Below are 15,192 nucleotides of genomic sequence, written 5' to 3' on the forward strand. Positions count from 1 at the left end.
TCACTAGTTCATGATACATGTACAAGGTAATCTCAAACACTTTTGACTTGGGGGGGGGGGGGGTTTGGGCAGGGAAAAGTAAACAGATGACCTCTACTTGGGAAAAAATGTCAGATTTTTCTCAACAAAAATATTTTGTTTAAATTTGAAGCCCTAAATTTGTAGGGTCCATGCAGGAATGAGATCTAGCTCGAACAGTCCCTAACGTTCCAAAAACCTTAGTCAGAAAATGAACTTCCTCAGCATAACTTTTGTTACTTAAACTCTTCTGTTTGGGTATGTAGGATTTTATGGTGACTTTCAAGCATACGGAAATGCTGTTAACGAGCTCTTTTTCTAATGGGAGCCATAAAATAGTCTGTTTCTTTCTCAAACTTTTTCATTGTGACGAGTTAAACAAAATTAGCGACGAGTAAACAAGGGTTTAATAACATTGTTGTCTATGAAAGCTGGAAGGGCCTGAAGAAAAATGACGACTTAACCATAGTGATGATGTAACAAGGTTTTACTGTAATTGAAGGATATGATGTTAAAGATATAGCAAATAGAGATGAAACCGGATTGTTCTACAGGGCTCTACCAAAAAAAAAAACCTCTTTGCATGAAGAGAGAATATTGTGCTGGAGGCAAACAGTTGAAGGAGTGACTTACCGTGTTTTTGTGTGTTTTTATGACTGGAGAAAAGGAAAAGTCTCTGGTTATTGGTAAGTCCTCAAACTGCATTATTTCAGTAATATAAATCCTAAAAATCTACCAGTTGAGTGGAAGGCGAACAAAAAAGCATGGATGACAGCTAAAATCATGGAAGATTGGCTTGTTGCATTCAGTGCCAGAATGAAGGAAGAAAAATGAAATGTTCTATTATTTCTTGTCGAACTCTCACAATGAGTTTTTCAATGTTAGACTGGCTTTTTTCCCACCTAGCACAACTAGTGTTACACAGCCAATGGATCAAGGAGTGGTTCGCAATGTGAAGACAAATTACCAGAGCTTTGTAATGCAATCACTGCTGGAGAAGATGAAAAATGCATCAAGTTTACCAGTATTAACCAAATTTATCAATGCACTTGTGTTATTGTGGCTTTTGAAAGCATGGGAAAAAGTTTATGATGAAACCAAAATAACTCTCTATTTTGTGAAAGCAAACTTCCTCGGAGAAATTAATTCAATAGAAGAATCAGTCAATCAATTTCATGATTATAATCTACAAGTCACATTAGATGCAGCAAAAGTAGGATTGAATGCAATAGATTTCATAACAGTGGATGATGAATTAGCTACAGTATTACCATTCAAAAACTATTGAAACTGATAGTCCAGGCCAGCTTACTGATGAAAGCAGCAGTGATGAAGAAGAGAAATCCAACACAGTTGCAGAAAAAGATCTTGTAATGAACTCGTACACAACTGCAGTTCAGTGCCTTACAATCTTACAAGACTTTGCAGCTTTGATGACGTGGAACTTTTGCACATGATAGCCCGTGTGTGTACTTGACAAAACTATACTTGATTATTTCAAAAAAATAATTCATGTATAGATAAATACTGCCGGAACTGTATAATCTCTTTCACAAAGGTTATTGGTTTTTGATCTCATTGTCACTATTTTTAAAAAGGTATGTCATTTCTTGATTATATGCTTTTAATTTTGAATTTTTTTTTCACTTTTTGACATAAGTAAGTGTTCATTCTATTGCTATTCAGGAGAATGTTTTATAATGAAGATTAATTATTTGTGTATTAAATATGAAATTTCAAATATGCAGTAATTTGAAATAACAAACTTGAAAAAATTCAAAATACAGTAATAATATGCATGTCACTGTTTAATACTCGTTTGTTTATAGAAATGTTTCTCTCAAAGTATGTGTTGTGGCTCCTAGGGGTGTCATCAACCTTTATCTGGGGTGTCATGAGGAGCTGAAAATATTGATGTGAATGCCTATTTATGCTTTTAAATGATTCTTTTACGAATGCACAATATCTACTAAATAATTCTGGAGAGTCGCAGATAAACCATGAACAGGTCATGGAAGCCGTAAACGGCAAAAGTTCGGGAACCAGTGGTTTATTGTATTTTTGATAATATTCCCAAAATTTAAGTTTTGCATAACGACAGAAAAAAAAAAATAGTGTGCACCTTTATAAAATAGAAACCTGTCTGCAACGGAAAGTGATTTCAGTCTCTTTACATTCCATTTTATACAGGTTTCACTGCATTAAGCTGTATATCTAAAAATATATGTTTATTAATTTATTTGTGTTTCAGTATGAATTGCTACATGTGACACCACCAATGTTTCCACCTGATCCCATAAGCAAATGCAAAGATCTGAGGGATGAATCTGGTTATCTGCATGTGAACACATATACTTTGCAACATTTGAAGTTTCCTAATATTTTTGGCATTGGAGATTGCACTAATTTGCCCACTTCTAAAACAGCTGCTGCAGTAGGTAAGTGGATTTATAATTATTATCTTATAATGCATTCTATTTCGAATATGTGCATCATAATTTCCAGTGACTATATACACCATAGTGAATATATACATTAAATTTAAGCCACACCCAGAAAAATATTTTAGAGTAAAAAAGCTGCAGTTTTATATATGCCACAATTTTGTGGGAAAAAAATACACATTCAGAACAAAATACAGTTGTTAGATCTTCCACTCAAAGCTTTTTTTTTTCTGAACTCAGAAAGAAAACAAATCACAACATCCCTCTATTGAAGACACTACTGTTCTACGAAGTACAATGAATGAAGTATGTTTTGTTTTACTACTGTTCTACAATATCCAGGGCCGTTTACAGTTTGTTGGAGAGTTAAGCTCACTACAATAATAAAAAAATAAACGAAATATGTGGATTTAACAACAAACACAGTTTGTGTTCCAACTTTGAAAATTCAGTTTTGTTTAAAACACTTAATGCAAAATATCTTGGAGGCAGAGCATTGAGATCTTTGAAAGCTTTTAGATATATCATCAAATATAGCAAAAGATAGTGTCTCTCTGCACAAACAAAAAAACACACAAAAGAAACACTTCAATAAGAGCGTATGTGAATTAAAATCCTTTACACTCTTTTCGATCACATAACAAGCTCAATGGTTATGAATTTTCATTGGTCAGTTTAGTTATTCAAATCATCTGAGTAGTTTTCTTTCTATTTGTTGTGTCTGCCATGAGATTTATATTTAATATGAAACCACATAGTAGTAAAGTAGGACGATAAGTGTTAGAGGAAGACTGATGAATGCTAACAGTCTTCTATCATTGTCGCCACTCAGTAAAGTTCATCAATATTAACATTATTTCTGGAAGAGGCCATGGAAAGAAAACGCAGCTTCAACTTCCCAGAGGAACTAATAGTAAAGTTTAAAACTGCAGATTGATTTAAATTATCCCCAGGGTCATCTTTGCAACCGTTTACTTCAGAAATATGATTCCAATTACAAAAGGTTTTTAAATGATGTGCAGTTTCATCTAATATTGTAATTTTTTTTGAGAGGTTATATAGATTAAAAAAATATACTTTTTCTACAGTTCCCATGTACTAAAACTTCCAATTAATGAAATATAGAGCCTCTGCTCTGCAAAGTCATGGACAAAAAACTCCACATTTTTAATGCAATATTTACAAAGATGTCCAAATTTTAAGTTTATGGCATTTATCATTTACTGTTGAGGACATGGTTCATAAGTAGAAAAAATGAAAGTTTTATAATTATTATTTACTGTTTCTTAAAAATATGTAAGTTTATTCTATTATACACTCCATAAGTAATGTCCAAAAAGGAGCATCATTAAAAAGTATTTTGAGATTGTTTGAAATATTTTTTATAAAATTTAAACAGATCAGTTTGCAAAATTAGAAGCTGATAAAGCAGAAATCTTCATTTCCTCATGTTTTTTTTCTCTTCAAAACAGTGGTTATTATTGGTAATAGTATTTAGCCCCCTTTTTTGTGGGTGGTGAGATCAGGCGCGGATCCAGGATGATGTGTGGGGGAAGGGCGATTTTTTAGTTTTACAGTGAAGGTTTCAATAAGTGAGGCCCAACCTAGTATCCGCAGATGCCAAAAGTGCTTAAAATATAAAAATTAATATATTTTTAAAAATTAATTAAAAATTAAAATTATTTATAACTGAATTATTTATAAGTTTTAATTATTTGTAACTTTAAATTTAAAATTAAATTAATTAAAAATTAAAACAATCAAAATTTATATTAATACAAATTATATTTTTCTTCAATAAGCAACACACTTATTTAAGAAATTAATGTTACAACTAATAAATTAGCTTTTTTTGACAATAAATTTGGACATTTGTTCCGGCTATCCTCACAAAAAATATTGTACGTAAAAAAAAATTGTTGAGCAGACTGAATAATCTGTTGTATTTATAAACATTGTAAGGCCTCTAGCCACCTGGCAGTCGAGCGTTTAGGAAGCCAGCTTCTGACTTTGCAAGTCTGGGTTCGAATCCTGGCTCAGGCAGGGATGTCTACTACCACTAACCAGAGCCATCTTAAGAGCATCATGGGCCCCCGGGCCAAGTGTTTTTTCTGAGGCCCTACCAGACAAATTCTCAAACATTTCAACCAGATCTCATTTTTGTGAGGCCCCTTTTCTCTTGAGACCCCAGGGCCGTTCCCTGGTGGACCCATGTCTTAAGACAGCACTGCCACTAACCAATTCCCTGGCCAGATCATAAAGATATCTTGGAAATACATGTGGATCACGTTAATTCTGATGTGCATTTCCAGCTAAAAACAATTTATATTAACAGTATCAAGTGCAACAGTACAAATAAATGAAAAGTTTGCAGATGAAAATATTGCAGAATATCGAAAGCATATGGTAAATTATTATTTTAAAATTCTATAATCCTACTTCCTTCTCTTTTGGTTGATTAAAAATTAAGGCTTACAGTTAACCAGACAAAACAATATACACAACTAAAAAATACATCCCTATGTATTCGGTAAATGTTTTTTCTCCAGCTTTTCATGTCAATGCAGGTAGATACTTTCCTTATTAATGTATTTTTTTTATCCCTGTGACAGTATTAAACGTTTCTCTCTGCGACGTTTTGATAACAATTACGCAAAATAATATGAATAAAGTAAGGATCTCGGTCAACCAGAGGAAACCAATTCTGTGCTACCTTGGATACCAGACACTTTGTTTAATAGAGACGATCCTTGAATATTAGAAGAAAAAAAATTAATAGAAACCCAGACACAAAAACAAAGCAGTTATCAATTAAGTATGTACTGCGGACACACAATTATAGCCCCTTACCTGTAATGGGTCTCACTGTGCTTGCAAAAAATGTATGGGACCGCTCAAAAACTTTAAATGGTCACATGCTATGAGAAAAGAAAGTTGAACCTACGCGGCACATCTTTTACCTCTCACATGCATTTTCCATGATAAAACAGTTCCTGTTTCAGTGCAGCACAGGATAGTTTTGTTATCTATTCAGATTTTGCATGCCACTGCTGGGACCGACCAAATGAGCTTCATTTACCCCAGTGAGGAACCCCCAGGTGGGACCTCTGTTGTCTCTGCTTATCTCGTACTTTTACCACCCGGCACTGGGCCTGACATGAGGGACCCTCAGGTGAACTTTTTGTGGTCTCTGCTCATTTCGTTCAGTACCTTCTTTAGTCTTTACCCTTCATCTGTTTGGCGTATGCACTGAAAAGGTTGGGAACCACTGCTTGAAACTCAAGTGTCCACAGCTGAGCTCTGCTCACATTAGCAACTTTTGGTGTTCATGAATATGCTTTGAAGACTTAGCGATTTGTTTAGGGAACATTAAGCATTCTTCTTTCAATTACTCAGTTCTTGACAATTAATTTGTGTTTCTGTGAATGATTTTAGAAATTCAAAAATATTTTTATAACACACCAAACTTATATCCTCTCTTCAAGTGGAAAGAAACTCTTCTGTAAAAACACTAAGCTTTTGCCCACTGATAACATGTCTGTATTCACAAATAATACCTTTTAACTTTCTCATTTACGGCTTATAATTTTCAAACAAGATGATAAAATCAAGAAAATTCATTAAAAATTTCCAGCTTTGAACAACACAATTTATAAAAATGTTTGCATCGGAAACCCATATTCGAGATAAAATATGAAAATATTTTACAAGAATTAAAATAAAACATTGAAAAGTTAATTGCACAATATTAATTTTAATTTTTTTTTCCCGAAAATATTCCTCTCGTGGTTAAATTTAATTCAGGCAGAACATCTGACATCACACAATCAATTTTATATAGTTGATTCTGCTCATAATGTTCCTCAGGGCCGAAACTTGTAGTGGATGCGGGTTTGGTGTCCCGGGGGAGGGGTGTATTTCACACTTTTACTTCCCTTCAACATTACAAAGGGAAATCCTGACCAAGCATTTGGTCGTGGCACTGCTGTCATGGCAGAACCTCTTCCCACTTAATACGATACATTTTCGTGATCCCATCTTTCACTAATATTCATTGATAGTTCCCGTATAAAGCGTTTTTCCACTTAGAATGTTTTTATGACAGTTTTTAAAAAAGTGTTATGCGCGGGATCCACTTGTAACATTTAATTCAGGTACTTATTTATTTGCACCTGAAAGATTTCAAATTATTGGATGGGGCAGAGGTCTATATTTTCAGATATTATAGAGCGTGAAGGAGGGCTCTGCTCAGATTTTTCATATTTTTAGGTCCCACTATGGTGAATTTGTAGACCTAAAAATAAAAAAATTATGAGAAGTCCTGTTAGCTTCACCCTGTGAGGGCCCCTGCAGTGGCGTATTTATATGGGGCTTAGTGGGCCATAGCCCTGGGTGGCAAGTTCAGAAAGGGGTTAAACTTGAAGAATGATTGTCCAAGAAAATTTGGGAGAAGGGTGGCAAAATTTGTATAACCCTCAGTTAATCCACTTCTGCCTAGATAGTCAGAGGCTAGGTCAGTGAGGGACCAAAAAGTGATCTAGAGAATTTATAAGCATTTGAATGACCAAAAGCGTTACATGGAGGTTGTGGAGGCATGTTAATGACCAAAAGAGTGATCTAGACCATGAGCAAACATGTGAATAAGGCTGCAACTAGGGGAAACCATGTCAGTGAGCAATGAAAAAAGTGACCTAGAGCTTGTGCAAGCATGTGAGTGACCAGAACAGTGTGCAACAATGTGAATGAATAAATTAGTGACCTAAAGAGTGTGTGAGCATGGGAGTGACCAAAAGAGTGAATTAGATCTTAGTGACAGTCACAGGTGTACTTGCAGGAGTGGAGGGAGACCAAGCAGGTTATTGCACAGGGGTGCAAATTCGGATAAAGAGTAGTCAAGAAAATTAGACTAGAATTGGGGAAAGGCAGTAAAATTTGTGTAGCCCGCAAGCATCAAAATCATAAATGTTCATCTGGGGCCCCGTTAATGTCATTATCAGTGTATCCACAAGCGAATGCAGCTTCATTCCTTGGAGAAACTCCAGATATGCTACAAAAGTTGTTGAATTTATTTTCTTCACCCACCTATTTTAAAACTTGAAAACTCACTTACCGAAAAAACCTTTTTTTGTAGATCCTTCCATTTTTAGGTCCACCTCAAGCTTATATGTTTAAGGACCAAAAGCAAATAAAAAGACTGGCTGGGAACGGATGATTCATCTTATTCGATGGCTTGTTCTTTATTGTGCATTACCAAAAGAACTGAAGAGTGTATGTTTGCCCTCTCCCTCCCAAAAATTGCACTTGTGCCCTTAAGCACTATGGATATATATGGGTGAGTTGCACCGGAAAGGCAATGTGACGGTCGAATCACATGGAATCCCTACAGAACTTAGGCTATCTTTGGTGGTAATACAACTGAATTGACCCTCCTCTGGTCATGGCTTCCTTATTCTTTCGACCTTACCAGCAGAAGAAAAGGAAGCTCAAGGTCAAACTTTTCTTCAAGTGCACAAATTTTATCGAAAAGAAATTTGAGAGAAAAAATTAATTTAAAAATAATTAAGGATTAATAAAGAAAAAAAGTGAGGTAACTGTAGTTAGGTTGGCTTGAAGGCTCTTGGGGGGGGGGGAGATCGCGCCCATCACCCCTGCCTGGATCTGCCACTGGGTGAGATCTATATACTTCTCACCTACTTCTTTGATTCTTTGAGAAACAATTCCATTTCTCACTAGCATACTTTTGCTTTACTATTATTGTATGACTGGAATCACACACGCTGGTCGTCACCGCAATTGTCAATTGAACATTGATGTTCCTGGGGTAAGGGTTCTATATGATCTAAATGCAATTGACGTGTATGGTCAAAACATTGCACAGTGAAATCCTGGGAGGGGTTGACTATTTTGGTTGAAAGAGAGAAAGGTGACAAAAAAGAAAAAGCTCGATATAATAGGGCACCATTTTTTTTTTTCCTTGATTGATATGAGGTAGTATGAACAATTTAATTCTTTGTTGACTGAACAAGAGAGAAACTGAAACCGTAGCTAGCCAACATCCCATCTATTAGCTCATCAGCTAATAGATATGTTGGGGTTTTTTTCCAAAAGAGTAAAAGATGCTTGGTTATCTTATGGCCATATTCACTGACAGAGTTTAATTGCAATTGCAGGTTAAAGGATTAGAGATTGAAACAGATTGTTGGAAATGGAAATTCAGGATTTAAACCAATCCATGTCGATCTCTAATCCTTTAACTTGTGATTACAGTTAAACTTTGTCGATGAATATGGCCATTACAAGACAAGAGTGGTTTCAGCTAATGTGCACTTAGCCTATTTTTGGAGCACTCATGCCAAAATATATTCATTCCTAAGTATAAGAGATGCAAAAAACACAAAAGCCCAAAAAAAAAAAAAAGATATGCTACATATGTTCAGAATGTGAAGTTTCCTCGTGCATCAACACATATATCCAGGCTTTCCAAAGTAATCCATTGAGATTAGTGCCAGGTATCTGGCAAATCTTTATATCTGGAAATATGCTTCTGAAGTCGATGGTTGTAGAGATATCTGCTGTGCAAACAATTTGGAACAAGCCAGTATAGTCGATCACTATGTGTTGCTTCCCACCCCTTAAAGTTTATTCAAAACCAACATGTTCAATAAAATGAAAATTTTCTTCTTAAATGGTATTCTCAAAACTATAATAAATAATAAAAATAATAATTTGAAAGAGAAAAAAATAGCCCATAAAAGAGAAGAGTTAATACTGATTCAAATGCATGTGTGGTTCAAGAATTTGAACACTTTGAAGAGGTGATTTACATAATGATGCATTCTAATTGACTGATCCTGCTTATGAAGTTTATTTTATTTAAATTATATCTAAATGTGTGTAAATGTTCTATTTCATTTTTTAGCTGCTCAGTGTGCTGTTTTGGATGGTAACATAAGAGCTGTTATGTCAAAAAAGGCTCTTAGTCTTTCAGTATGTTTTTGTTTCTTATACATCTGTATTCATAAAACTGAAAACTTATTTTATTTTTAAACATAAAACTTGAGTAAGTTTCTTAGGGGTTTGTTTCTATATATTCAGATATAGCATGAGGTGTTGGTTTTGGCTAGCGTTTATTTCGTAAGAATGAGATTATCAATCAAAATATGTACAAAGTAGTTTTTTTCTTTTTAAATTACCATACTTATACTTATCCGTAAAAGGAATTAAGATTATCCCCATAAACCTCATAGTAAAATAGAATTTAAGTAGATGTTTATTCACATACACATTTTAAAGGATGTGTCTAAGAGAGACTTTCATGAAAAATTATTTGATTTTTGCAAGATAAATATTATACAGAAACGTTATATTTGCATAGGGTTTATTATTTGGCACCAGTCTAAATTAAAAGAGAAAAAATCCTTTAAAATCTAATGTTTGCCTGCACTCGATCAGATATGAAAAAAACCTTTTTTTTTCAATGGAATTTTATAATCTGAACAGTAATCATGCAGCTGTCAGAAAATATCCATTCCAAAAAAAAGAAGTAATGAAATTATAACTAAATCAGAATTGCGACACATTGAGAAAAGGCTTGTATACCCATTATATATTTTTTCTTCTTCTTTGTGATATATTGATAAACTAGAAGTAGATTATGAAGTATCTAAAACAAAAAAAATCAGAAAAAGTTTTCTTTTGAAAAATTTTCTTCACTAAAGCACACATACAGCAATTTTAAGAAATTTGATTCTGTGATTAAATTTTAAATTGGCCAATATTTTTTTTAGATATGTAAATCACACACATTATAAACGGATTGTTTTATTTTTATAGTATGATGGCTACACATCATGTCCCTTGGTTACCGGCAATAAGAAGGCAATTATTGCTGAGTTTGATTATGATCTCAAACCAATAGAAACATTCCCATTTGATCAAAGCAAAGAAAGATACATCCATTACATCATGAAAAAAGATGCCTTGCCTTTTCTGTATTGGAACCTGATGCTAAGGTTAGTTTGTTGTGTATGTGAATAAAGAGAGTATATTTTGCTTTTGTGTTGGCTCTAAACGTGAAAAACTCTTTGAATAATATAAAATGCTATTTCATATGAAGTTCACATAAACAAAGGAGAAATTGAGGAAAAATGAAATTGAACTTATGATGAAAATTTAAAAAAAAAGTCTCTTATAAAAATTATAAAAAATTCAATTGGCAGATATGAAAACAAAAGGGAAATTTGTTGAAAATATTGTTTTAATACTCCTTACCCTTCTCCCATAAATATTGTTATATTGATTTCTACTCTTCAAGTTCTTGAATTCTACTTAGTATCTGTTTTTTTACTATCTATCTACTATGTGTTGACTTACAGAAGGACTTTAATTCAGTATACCTTATTTTCCTGTTACAATACCAGTTTATAGTTTTAAAAATTGATTTTTAGCTGTTGCGGTTGATTCAAAGCCACCCTATTCAACAACTTTTTTCCCTACTACCTTTCCCTAAACATTTCCTATTTTTCATTTTTTTAGCATTCATGAGTTGGTCAAGACATTTAAGCTATTCTACTATTCACCTGAAGCATTATTTGGCAAAAGGGCTAAATACCAAATATCAGCCGAATATTCGTCCCATTTTTAGAATTTTAAACCACTTTATTTATCATTATGTACACATTCTCTAATCTCAGAGCATAGACTTTTTGATATGCTGGCCTGGAAAACAATTATTCATAAATTTCCTATTGCCATGGGTCTAAATTGCTGTTAAGATAAATTGTGACTTGAAGCAGGGAATTTTTAAGCAATGTAGCAATGTTTGATAATAATCTGAATATTGAAAAACTGATCAATTTGATTGATTGAAAATTTTTTCCTACTTGATCTCAATTTCAGTTTTTCTTATTTTTTTATAAATGTAGCTACTTTATGTTCAGATGCTCTTTTAATGTTAAATTATGTCACTGGTTTCTACTCTAGTTTCTGTAGACACTTTACATGGATGAGCCATGCTTTCCCTTGGTGCTTGGCAATGACTAACAAGTTACTTATGCAAGAATTATAACAATTATGTTATATTTAAGTATCCATTTTTAAGAATAAATTTGTACATTGTTCTGCCAACCTTACAAAAAATTACATGTGCACTCCTAGTCATATAATGGTCGGGCACTACTATTATATGTGGTATAGTTTTATCCTAGTCAATATGGGTAGAGATTGGGGAGCATGCCCTCGCAGCATCAATGATGAAAACAACTGATCTAATATATATATATATATATATAGTGGTCGAACTTCAACAACAAACTTCTAGGTGTGATTGTATATGTCAATAAAAATAACTTTTGCAATGGAACCTTGCTTTGAAACACATTTATTCAATCAGGGAACTAAGTAAGCACAGAAACAGCCGCAGGTTGCAGATATCAGAAAAGATAAAACATACCAATTCATCAGGCTATGCATACCTAATGATTTCAGGTGGCCTCAGAAGTAGTCCAGTGTATTCAGATCCGGAGAGCGTACAGGTTCACTACACCAATCCACCGCCCTGCATATGTTGCCGCTTGCTTGGCAGTTCTCCCAATGGCAACGTTGTTTCCAACTAAATAATTGCGTTTTGAGCCAAGGTTCCATTGTAAAAGTTATTTGTCTTGATGCATAAGATCACTCCTAGAATTTTGTAGGTGAATTTCCAGACCACCCTGTATGTACTTTACTCTCTCTAACCGATCACAACTCAGGTCTATCACCATGGACAATTTACTTCCTAGTGAGTTGTGCACCTAACAGTGTGAGAGTGCTAATGTTGTGTCAGATTTGTAAGTGCTGCCATTTATATTTCAGAAGTGAAGTGAGTGAAGTGTAATGATTTAATATTTGTACTATTTGCAGGCCTGTTGCTCTCTGTGACAAGACTTTTTAATGGGGAGATTGACTTGCATTTGTGTCTCAAAGGTGGGAACCACAGAAAACCAACTTCAGCCGACCGTCACTGTAGTTCGAATACAGGACCTTGCGATGCGAGTCTGTCACTATGGCCACTCAACCACCACAGCTGCACTCTGTATGTACTGATGTCCCGCCATTGGCATACACAAAGCCCTCCCCCTCCCAGAGTCAAGATTATATTGTTATTTTACAGGAAAAAAAACCCTTCAGAAAAAGAAAAAAATTGAAACCCATTCTCTTGAGAAAATCCTACATACCTATGAGTCCAGTGATGTGGGAGCTGTGGGTGCTTTAGAAACCACAATATTTTTAGTTTTGCTCAAGCCCCCCAGAATTGATTTTTAAATCAAAATCTCCTACATAAGCTAAAACTATGAAATCAACAGGTTTGAAGCACTGACCCCTCTGCTGACATCATTATCACATTTTTTCCCTTCAACCCCATCTCCATTCAAGTTAATTGATTGCATAATTTTCTACATTATCAATGATTCTCATGATTTTTTTGTATATATTGTAGGGGGTGGTGGAATGGCCCTGGTTTACTCAGGAGTATTATTCATCCAAGAATGTATTCATAGAAGAGTTTTGTTTTCGTCCATGAGGAGAAATTCTTTGTTTGTCATTTCATAAGTGTATATTGACTTTACAGTGAGAATTTGTAAGAGCTTATTATTTTTATTGAACGTTGAAAAATTATTTGTGAAATTTGAGATATGTTTCTATTTTTTATGTCTAATAAAGATAAAATTTGAATTTTTTCTTGTCATTTTAATAGTCTACATTCAATAATGTTTTTTTGCTCTTTTTTGTTTGCATCAGCAAAGTAGTTTTTCACTTTTAGATACTTTCTTAAAAAAAACATGAATTCTCTCTCACATACTTGGAAAAACAAATTCTGTTCAGTGTGACGAAAAATTAAGTTGTTTTTCATTCTTATAACAATGATTTTAGAATAATTCAGGAGCAATGATAGTATGAACATATCAATAAATTCATGAACACTGCTTTATCATCATATTTTTATTATCACTAATTATGATCGTTTGTGCATAGTCTATAGCAAAATGGGAAAATACCATAAAAGCAAATGCCATAAAAATCTTCTGTTGGGAAATCAAAATATTTGGTATGACAAATTTTTTCCACCATTGATATTGAGAGATTTCTTTTTATATATACTTTTTGCTATCCCATAAATATAGTCAAACGTGTTTAATACAAGCATTTCTAAAACCACATTTAGTTTGTTATTTAATTGCATTATAAATTTCATGCTTTCTATGATGCTTAAATATGAAATTTGGTTGATATAAGTACTTTGTTTGAGTCAATTTTATTTGTAAAATTTGACATATATACAGGTTGGTAACTATTGACAGCCCAATAATTATACATGTGATTCCTTGCGAAAAACTAATATGGAAAAGTGTTTTCAGTTTTTGATCCGAGTCATAATTAATGAGTTATAATGCTTTAAAAATTGATGACGTCACTTCAAAATCCTGCCAAATTTACCAATCGTGCACCAAACATATAACCTGCCGTTTTTGGAAGTGCTAAAAATATATTAACCCCCACACAGAAATCCAGAAAATGAGAGATATTAAAACCAGTTTTTTTCCTCTCACTTTTCAGGAAAGAAAAACTTTTTTACAAGTCAACCAGAATATGTTCTTTGCATCTCATAACACCAGCTTTACAGAGGGTATAGATAAACATTAGTCATTTTGTTTTGTTCCCCAGAAAGTACCGAAAGAGAGAGTTTTATTTTATATACATTTTTCGGTTATAATTTCTAACTTAATGGCTTAATTTCTATTGAAAATATCTGAGAGGGATGAAGTTATTCTTCAAAATTATTTTTTTGACTTCATACATTGCCTCTAATAACTACCATAAAACTAAACGTTTGTGAGTAGGTTTAAAATAGCCACATTTTAGGCCAGAAAAAAGAAATTTCATGTTCCCAAAGGAAATTTTAATGGTTTTAGGGTATATTGGGGCTGCTATGTGTGTGTGATTTCAAAACTGGTGTTGGCTTTGGCGAATCGGCTCTAGTTTTTGATATAATGCATAATATCAATATTTCAATATAGTCTGCAGCCACTAATTTTTGCGTGGAAATATTTCAACTTTTTATTTACTTTCCCATTTTATTCTACACATCATTACAGGGCCGCAACTAGGGAGGAGCAGGCGGGTCTTGTGCCCCTGACGCTAGAACCGAGGGTGCGCAAATTTCATTCTGAAATCTCTCCTTCAACATTACAAGGAGCGTCAAAATGCGTGCTTGCCCCGGGTGACTAAGCATCTAGTTGCGGCCCTGCATCATTACCAGACATCAGTGATCTTTATGTGTTGATATTAAGTTTATTAATGATTTGCATTTCGCACAGTTTTCAATGTAATTTGTATGCTGATTGTGGCATGAGCGGATCCAGAGCTCATTGTTTAGAGGGATGATTTTGCAAAATAATAATAATAAATAAAATGAGTTATACACTTTGAATAGGCTGACCATACATTCCTCATTTTGTCACGTATTTTCCTGAATAATCCCGATTTTTTATGTTTTTCTCCGTCCCGAATTTTTTTGAAAAATGTACTGGTTTTTTCCTATTTTTTAATCAAAGTTTTCTTGAATTTGTTATTTAATCAAAAACGTTTATACAGTAATTTTGAACGGATTGACTAAAAATGTAATAACATATAAAAGTTCCGAAAATTTCATGAATTGCGCCCCATAGATCCACACCTGTCTCATGGTATT

The 15,192-nt window shown here is 33.7% G+C and overlaps 1 protein-coding gene across 3 annotated transcripts in view; it reads left to right on the forward strand.

The window, feature by feature from the left end:
- The window catches only part of Sqor (Sulfide quinone oxidoreductase), a 32,285-nt gene extending 19,112 nt beyond the window's left edge, over positions 1-13,173 (forward strand). For 2 of the 3 annotated variants that reach the window (XM_089253714.1, XM_089253715.1), the window contains exons 7-10: positions 2,270-2,456; positions 9,382-9,449; positions 10,296-10,474; positions 12,940-13,138. In XM_089253714.1, the coding sequence (XP_089109840.1) occupies positions 2,270-2,456; positions 9,382-9,449; positions 10,296-10,474; positions 12,940-13,000 (495 nt within the window). In that variant the 3' untranslated portion in view covers positions 13,001-13,138. Of the gene's footprint in view, positions 1-2,269; positions 2,457-9,381; positions 9,450-10,295; positions 10,475-12,939 lie in introns of all 3 variants that reach the window. The other variant, XM_089253716.1, reaches the window with a different exon arrangement.
- Positions 13,174-15,192: the final 2,019 nt, after the last annotated feature.

The sequence above is a fragment of the Pholcus phalangioides genome, unplaced genomic scaffold, assembly GCF_987345545.1.
Source record: "Pholcus phalangioides strain wild (caught in Gottingen) unplaced genomic scaffold, Ppha-v1.0 ptg000039l_1, whole genome shotgun sequence".
NCBI classification, from domain to species: Eukaryota; Metazoa; Arthropoda; class Arachnida; order Araneae; family Pholcidae; genus Pholcus; species Pholcus phalangioides.